The sequence below is a fragment of the Spodoptera frugiperda genome, chromosome 1 (assembly GCF_023101765.2).
Source record: "Spodoptera frugiperda isolate SF20-4 chromosome 1, AGI-APGP_CSIRO_Sfru_2.0, whole genome shotgun sequence".
NCBI classification, from domain to species: domain Eukaryota; kingdom Metazoa; phylum Arthropoda; class Insecta; order Lepidoptera; family Noctuidae; genus Spodoptera; species Spodoptera frugiperda.
Window position 1 is genome coordinate 10,034,905 of NC_064212.1, and position 8,797 is coordinate 10,043,701.

Here is an 8,797-nt window from a genome sequence, read left to right on the forward strand (position 1 = left end):
AAAGCATTCAGAGTATGGAATATAAAGCCAAAATCAATACTATTTTGTTCACTTAATATCCACGCAATACGGATGCAATGGGTGCTAGTGTCGCAAGTGAAGAGTACTTAATTTCACATCTTTTTGAACATCGCCCCACACGAGTATTTTCTCGTGTGTCGTAGGTGCAATTACAAACATACAATTCTCATATACATGACTCCCAGACCTGAAATAAAATTTAGTATGACATAACGCGCTGGTATCAAGATTAGCTGTCGTCGAGCTGTAGGTGTTGCTATATGAACGACGGTGGCGCCCCTATTTATTTTCATGATTAAATAGACAATCTGTAACTTTCCTACAATGACATTCGTATCTCATCTCTAGTTCGATTTCTATAGTCTATGACTAACTGTCTGATGATTATTGCGTTCTGTGGATTGTTGCAATGTCCAATGTCTGGAATGTCTGTTTTCGTTAATACTTAAATTACTGTGCGTTGTTTGTTGTGGCGTTATGATAGACAGAAGTGTAATAGAAGAAAAAAATTGGCGTTCATTGAAATACACTGTTATCTGCTCTAACTAATTTTGCGATATCTGTTGATGGCTTACAGTTTCGAATAATATTCTACATCAAATTAGACCAACATGTCTGTAGCATTTGCAGCACGCGGAAATCGACCTCCTTTGAGCCCGGCGCAAATTCAAAAGATGTTAGATGAAAATGCTCATCTTATTCAAACTATTCAAGAATATCAATCAAAAGGTCAACTTATGGAGTGTCATCAATATCAACAAGTTTTACACAGGAATTTAGTTTATTTGGCGTCGGTTGCAGATGTTAATCAAAACATTCAAAGCATACTTCCGGTAACTATCAATTCTTCTATTTAATTTCATAAATAGGAACTTAAGTTATAGTTAAGGACATGTAGTAAAAAAGAACTGCAATCAATGCAACTTTCCCCTGAGAATGTTGAATATAATTTAATTTACTATGTCCTATACTGTGCCCTTAACTAAGACAAATGAAAAGTAGAAGAGTTTATCCTCATTTTAAAATTAGTACATTAACTAGCTTCTACCAGCGGCTTCACCCCCATTCCCAGGTTAAAATTTACCCTATGTGTTATTCTTCTGGCTTGAATCTATATCTGTTCCAAATTTCATTCAAAAAGATAATGAATCTTGCAACCTTTTGCAATTTAATTATTAGTAGAAAGTAAGATCATGGAAGAGTTATGGGTAGGTACACAATATTAAAGTATTTGGGAAAATTAATCATTTTGTTAAAAATGTGGTGTGTTCACTTAATTTTCTACATTATACAAATTTTCTTCTATAACAACATTAATTTTACAGCCTCCTCATCAATTAGCAGCTGGCAACTCACAAGCACCACCAATTAATTCACCGTCTCCTAGTGGTGGTGATGTGTCAGGAGGACCTCAATCTTCATACAGACCTCCTGGAGTGTCTACAACACCAACAAGACCAACACAATCTTATGGTCAACGACCATATCCGCAGAATCAGTACCAAGGTCAATATCAAGGTGCTCCGGGTGGGTACCCTCCACAACCTGGTTATGGACCACCTAGTCAAGGTTATGGACCCCCTAATCCTCCTCAACAGCCACAAGGTTATCCTCCAAACTCGAACTATGGTCCTCCTATAACAACTACTCCAAGTAATTATCCACCATCTACACACCCAGGCCCAGGGTATCCTCCGTCATCAGCACAGCAACCCTACGCACCACCTCCTGGCAGTCCAGCAGCTGCTGGAACACCCTATCCTGTGCGTGGTGCTTCACAACCTGCTTACACTGGCAATTCAGCCTATCCACCATCACAAACAGGTTCAAATTATCCCAATGTAGGTGTTAGCACTTATAACAATTCAACTGGCTCTCAACCTCAACCATACCAATCTCAACCTTTTCCTAATAGTACACCAACATCAGCTTATAGTACTACTCCTACATCACAGCCAAATCGATCTCCACAGCCTCCACCCACTGGTTATTCAGCACAAAACCCTCCCACTTCTGGTTATGGATCTCCATCAGCTCAATCTCCTACATATAATTCTAGTTCGCATGGTAATAATGCTCCTCCAACATCGGTAGCATCTGGGGCGCCAACATCAGGTGGACCGCCAAGTCAACAATACCCCCCGCCTGGACAGGCTTCTCCTTACCCACCAGCTACTCAGCCTCCTTACTCAAATCCGTCATCGCAACCAGGAAGCCCCGCACCATCAGTTTCTACGGCACCACCTCCTCAAGGGTCATACCCTCAAAATCCCCAAAATTATCCTGCTGCAGGAGGTGGTTATCCGCCTCATGCTTATCAACAAGGTTATCCCCCAGCGCAATATCCTCCATCGCCGTATCCATACGCCCGCGCTCCAACACCTGGAGCTCCACCCCCTGGTGGGCCACAACCTTATCCTGGCTATGGTTTTCAACCACCAACTCAACAGTAAAATGGTTGTATTTTTAACTTCATATTAATAGGAATATCTATATTTTTATTCTTTGATAACTGGATTTGTTTTAGTTGATAGGAATAATGCAACAGAAATGTACCCGAAAAATTATAATTGAAGGATTGTTACAGATAAGACTATTTTTGAAAGCAACATGGTCTTTAAGGACAAAAATGAATTTGTTAATAAGGCATTGCAACTATACTTATCAATAATCGTATATTTATTATCTAATTACAAATAAGTTTTTTCTAATTATTATTAGGTATATGTAGTAATTATTATTAAGAAATGATCATAATTCACAGGAGCAGATGCCATACATCTGTTGCATAACATTGCATTACTTTATTAGAAATACTTTCGCGCAAGTCGCGCGCTCTATGAACCACTTGTTCCAGAGATGCTCTTCTGACCTAAAATCAATTGGTAGATTTAAAATAAAAACCCGTTGCCCCACTAGCATTAGCTCCTATTGTGGTTGCGTTTAAAAACATACGGTAAAACGGGGTGAATAGATGTTATAACATTTTCGCAACATTTATTCGCCCCTCTTCTTATCTATTCACCCCTTTTTACGGTACTATTTCACATACACATGATACCCAGACCTAAAAAAATGTTTAGACCTCACAAAGATTAATCTGTACCTACATTTAATAAATTAAAAAAAATATAAATCATTTGCTCCTATTGGTCGTTACTTTACCTATTATTAGTTTTAGAAAATATATTTGTCAAAATGTCTGTATTCATCCCTGTTGATTGGATTGTGTGGACTCTAAATAATTATGCGTGTGCATATTTACTGTTGTACAGTTTACTTTAAGTATAAATAAATGTATCCAGACAGTTCATACAAGTGCAGAGTTTATAAACATTTAGATTTTGACTGAATTCACGATTGGATCTGTCCGTTTTTTTAACTAGAAAACGTAAGAATTAAATAATTCTGCGCTGGTAAATAGAACTTATGAATAGGTTTTAATAATTTAAGATGTAAGTGCTTGGAAAGTGAAATATTACTCATTTGCTCATACAGCACCTATCTGGGTGCTAAGACATAGTATCGAACTATATTTTAATCAATAAAACCGTTTAATAAAAAATTGGACAATGTTCATGGCATAAATAAGAACAATCTATGAACTATTATTTTATTATAATATAAGAATGAAATATGTTTGCTTAATATTGTAGTCTGACAAGAAGTCTGATGTGGTAAAATAAAAACTTAATTTGTGATAAGTACTTTCATTGACAATCCTAATCGATACATAAATATTCGTAATATTTATACCGTGCGATACCACTTATTATAATTATATTGGCTACTATAGCTACTTGCCTTAGATGATGATAAATCAAGTAATGAAAATAATTAGCCCAGTTACTAAATTCGAATTACAGTCACTCAGAGAATAGTTAGTTATTAAATAATTAGTAGAGGCCTATGTTGTTGCAGTGGACGTTTTCCGGTTTATGATGATATAGATAAAACGAATAATAAATATAAAAGATAAGTGCTCCTGGTAATTTTCGACACTGGCCCACATGATACAAGAATCGCTGCTATAAGCTGCTAACGAAACACACACACACAACATCGCGCCTTTTATCCCCGAAGCGGTAGGCAGAGGTGCACATTACGGCACGTAGTGCCGCTATACAATGCACACCCACTTTTCACCATTTGTGATATCAGTCCCATGTAATAGGGGGTGAGCCTATTGCCATATCCTGGACACAATTCCAGACCGAGAAATTATCGAAAATTCGAAATAAGCCCAGTAATAGGTACTTGCCCGGGAATCGAACACGAGACCCCTTGTTCGGCAGTCGCACTTGCAACCACTCAACCTAAGAGGTTCTCTAACGAAACAGCAATACATTAATCAATCCCTAGGCCGTTTATAGACTCTACTTCTTCGCTCACTCTGTTGGGATAACAGGACCAGGACAGGACGCCGCTATTACTATTTCTCAGCCTCTTAGTTAACCTTTTGACCGCCAGAGCATAAACGCTTCGCTGTGCCCTCCACGCCAAGCCACAAATTCAACGAAATAACCTTGAAAATATTAGGGATTCCAAAATGTTATCGATAAACCAAAGTGAGTAATAATTTTCGTCTGAATTTTTTTGAATAAACTGCTTATAACATAAAAAGAATATTTATTTAACCTAATCTCCCACTGTAATAAACTTAAGACCACATTAATAGCAACTATCAATAAAATATCAACCTTTTGAGACACAAAAATACATATAAAATTGCAGCAAGTTACAGCACTATTATCTATCAGTTACGCGCCATTGGCATGTATACATGCCAATGGCGCGGGCAACTATCCATTTTTTTAAATCTCTCGTTTATGATTAGGGATGTAGCTGAATAATGTAACTTATTGAGTTCATTTATGTATTAGGTAATCAAATTTGAAAACTGCTAAATAGGTACAGATTTTAGTGACATTATTTATACACTTTCATATTCTTAAAATAGTTGCCTTGTATTTGTAAAATGTCACATGAAACTTAAAAATATAAAAAATCAACAATCGTATTTATTTATTATGCTCATTAACAGCCTTGTAATTGAAACCGTCACGTGAAACTTAAAAATATATAAAAAATCAACAATTGTGTATAATTATTATGCTCAATATCAGCCTTGTATTTGTAAAATGTCACATGAAACTTAAAAATATAAAAAATCAACAATCGTATTTATTTATTATGCTCATTAACAGCCTTGTAATTGAAAAAGGTTATGTGAAACTTAAAAATATATAAAAATCAACAATTGTACCTATAAAACATTATGCTCACTAACAGTCTTGGAATCGTAAAATTTAAAACTAAATTGTATATTATCTATAATTATTATCAATAACAAAAATTTATTAAATAAATAGCAATTATAATGTAGGTACTCGATAAAATATTTTTTGCAACTTCCCCGCATTTAAAAACACGGCACGCGCTTACGACGTCACGAGTCCGACATCTATACATGTCAATGGCGCAGAAGGGATTGCATATCGGTAGTATGCTAGGGATGCGCATGATTGGCGAAAAGGGAATGTCGATAATATTGAAAATATAGTAAATATGCTATTATACCCAAGAATTTTTCAGTTTAAAATATAGTAGATTTACCTTTTTTCTCAGAGACTAAGGTTATATATATACTTTTTAATAGTTATTACAAAAAATAAGCGAGTCATTTAGCTGAAGTTTTAATATTACTTGAATTACACTACATCACTAGTAGGCATGTATACATGCCATTGGCGCGAGAGAACATTCTTTTTTAGCCGATATTTAAGTTGTTTTTATCAATCAAATATTAGAATAACTATATTGCAATTTTGTTCACTGTGTACAATTATGTAATAACTGGGTATTCAGTTCTTAAGATACATCAATAAAACACGTGAAAGTAATGATTTAATGTGTTTATTTTGTTTTTCTCTGTGATCTGTTTCTTGGCATCTATAGATGTCGGTGGCGCACAGGGCACGCTTGCGCATGACATCTATACATGCCATTGGCGTTCAAAAGGTTAAAATGAAATAGAAATCGCAGGTACACCTGTCATACAGACAAATACATTAACTGTAAAGAACAACGTTCGGCCAAATGTCAGGATTTTTGCAACACCAAGTCAGACTTTTACATCCAAATGTCCGGGTTTATACCCTATTAAGGATTTTATATTTAACAATAGGTTTGATTTAGGTTGATGATAATGAAACTAAAAAACGTTATAGGTGGCATTGTGGTAGTTTGTGAATCTGCACCCCTAGAGGTATAGTGGTCATGCTTGATGTCAAAAATTATTGAAACTATATAAAATGTATTTTAAATATCTTTCTATTGCTATACATAATAATTATGTACCTTAATATTAACACATTCTTTTATTTAAACTTCTTCATACGTAATTGAACGTTCGTCAAAACGTTGAATAGATTCATCAAAATATTCCAATGGTAAATCATCAACCAATGGTTGTGTGGGGAAAGGAGGTGATGATGAATGTTTTTTCAGTGGAAGAACTGTATCAAATAAATAACACGTCGCTCCTGTTTCCCCAGGTATTGCCACACCTAATGTCCAAATAACATTATGTTGCGTATTTATGCGCAGGATTTTTACACCACGTAGCATCCGCCATCTAAAAATTAAAATAAAAAATACATACATAAATAAATTAGCAAAATAATGGAAACTTTTGGTAATACATTTTCTTTATAATCAATGATTTACCTGTTTCCCATGTGTCCAGGCATCTTAGTACCAGGCCAAACCCTTGCTTTCTCACCACCAGAACCAATATTTCCTGGTCTTCTATGAGTTTTAGTGACACCGTGTGATGCTGGCATACCTTTAAATCCCCAACGTTTCATTACACCCTGAAATCCTCGATCCATTCTGTAAACATTAGTTTGTTATGCATACTTTATTAAAAATACACAGGTTTTAAAGAAGTCGGTATGTGTCACATATAACTAGGTTGCGATTAGTTACATAATTTCATTGAATTTTGTAATAAAATGTACGTGTACAAAATAAAAAGATTTCATAAAAGAGTGTAATAGGCTATTATACTTTTTTTTTATGAAATCTTTTACTATTACTTATAGTATTACTTACGTTTTTGCTCTTACATCTATGTAGTCTCCTACCCTAAAATGTGTTGCATACAATGGTGTTCCTGGTGAGATATAAGATTCTGGTGACACCATGAACCTAAATAGATGTCTCTTAGGTAGCATGCCTGCATTACTGAATAGACCGCAGTATTCTCTTGTGACAGTGCTAGGATCTATAGTCTCGGATCCAACTAACATACATCCCAATTTTCGTTTTTCCTTCCATTGAACAGATGAAGTTTTCATAGGATTAAATTCCTCAGGTGGGATGTATTTGATCACATGGTTATCTACAACCTTAAAATAAAAACAAAATTATACAAACATGAAATATTTTTAACCTATTAGAAAAAAGGAGGTTCTTAGTTTGACCTGTATGTATGTTTGTCTAAGATTGTCTTGCTATTAGCTGAACCGATTTTGATGCAGTTTACAGAAGAGTGTTTGTTACACTCAGGAGTAGGCTTTAGTATATTAACTGGCTAAAGGAGATTGAAGTGGGCTTTTTAATCATGCTTTAAAAATATGGATTTTGAATTTCTGTGATTCTGTATGGCTCTGAAGGAAAATGCTGGATGAGCAGATTAGGTAATGAGACAAGCACAGAAAAAATAAGTCATAAATATTCATCAACGCTTGAAACTGACAAGTTAATAAACTTATTTTCACCGACCGCTCTTTAATTTTAAGGTACTCTTAACACATTGAACCCCGCAGTGGTCACCAATGACCTATGTTAGCAGAGGATTTGCCTTCAACAGTTTTCTATTGGCAGTCAAAGACTTAAGGTAAGCTATTCCTGGCCCATCAGTCTTTCAAGCAATATGGCCTACCCATTGCCACTTCACCTTGCAGACCTTGAGAGCTGTGTCTGTACTCTGACATTCTCTAAAATATTGTAAGGATAGAAATATAAATAACCTACCTGCAATAGAGTAGTAAGAACTTTTTTCCCATCTTTGGTCCAAAGAGGATAATTGCCTATTTTACGGGCTATGAGCCCTACTCTACGGGTTTGTGGATTCCATGTAGGTGTTTCATTTTGATCAATATTTACTAGAGGTGATTGTAATGAATTCTGTAGTTGCATTTTATCTTGCATAACTTCTTCAATGAACTGCTTGTTTTCTTGAGTAAGAAATTCATCTGATGTCTAAAATGTTAATTAAATTGAAGAATTATATACAAAAGCATTGTATTGCAAACACATTTCTTTCATTATCAGTAAAACCAACAAACACATACCGCACTTTCTTTAGGTGCATACCAATAAGGTGGTCGGTACCTAGGACGTTGAAGGGATCTAGTGAACACATGATCAATTCTGTAATAAAATACATAAGTACGTTTATTTTATCTTATTTGTGTCGTAGCAAATAAAATAAATAAATAATTAACAAAACAATATAATTTATAACCTTAATTTACTAAAGGCATTGCGTAAAAGATTCAAATTTCCTGTAGCCATTGTTAATTCTTTCACATGTGGATATATTGAGTTTTATTTCAATAACGTTAAGTTAGTTTAACGTTTCTCAGTTAATAAAATCGGTGTATTCTAACATTTATAAATACACCGACCGAATGGTCAATGCACTATACTAATACAAATGCAATGTACAACCAACAGTCAGTCAGTGTAATTGTACTGTCACTCATGT

At 34.9% G+C, this 8,797-nt stretch overlaps 2 protein-coding genes across 2 annotated transcripts; one reads left to right on the plus strand and one right to left on the minus strand.

The window, feature by feature from the left end:
• The first annotated feature begins 357 nt into the window (after window positions 1-357).
• On the plus strand, window positions 358-3,725 carry LOC118273168 (basic proline-rich protein). The gene is made up of 2 exons (XM_035589987.2): window positions 358-854; window positions 1,347-3,725. The coding sequence occupies exons 1-2, from the start codon at window positions 633-635 to the stop codon at window positions 2,472-2,474; spliced, it is 1,350 nt and encodes a 449-aa protein (XP_035445880.1). The 5' UTR covers window positions 358-632; the 3' UTR covers window positions 2,475-3,725.
• A 2,611-nt stretch (window positions 3,726-6,336) lies between these two features.
• On the minus strand, window positions 6,337-8,768 carry LOC118273176 (39S ribosomal protein L3, mitochondrial). The gene is made up of 6 exons (XM_035590004.2): window positions 8,555-8,768; window positions 8,382-8,460; window positions 8,062-8,289; window positions 7,138-7,433; window positions 6,751-6,915; window positions 6,337-6,658 (listed from the first exon to the last, which is right to left on the minus strand). The coding sequence occupies exons 1-6, from the start codon at window positions 8,602-8,604 to the stop codon at window positions 6,406-6,408; spliced, it is 1,071 nt and encodes a 356-aa protein (XP_035445897.1). The 5' UTR covers window positions 8,605-8,768; the 3' UTR covers window positions 6,337-6,405.
• Between the last annotated feature and the right edge of the window lie 29 nt (window positions 8,769-8,797).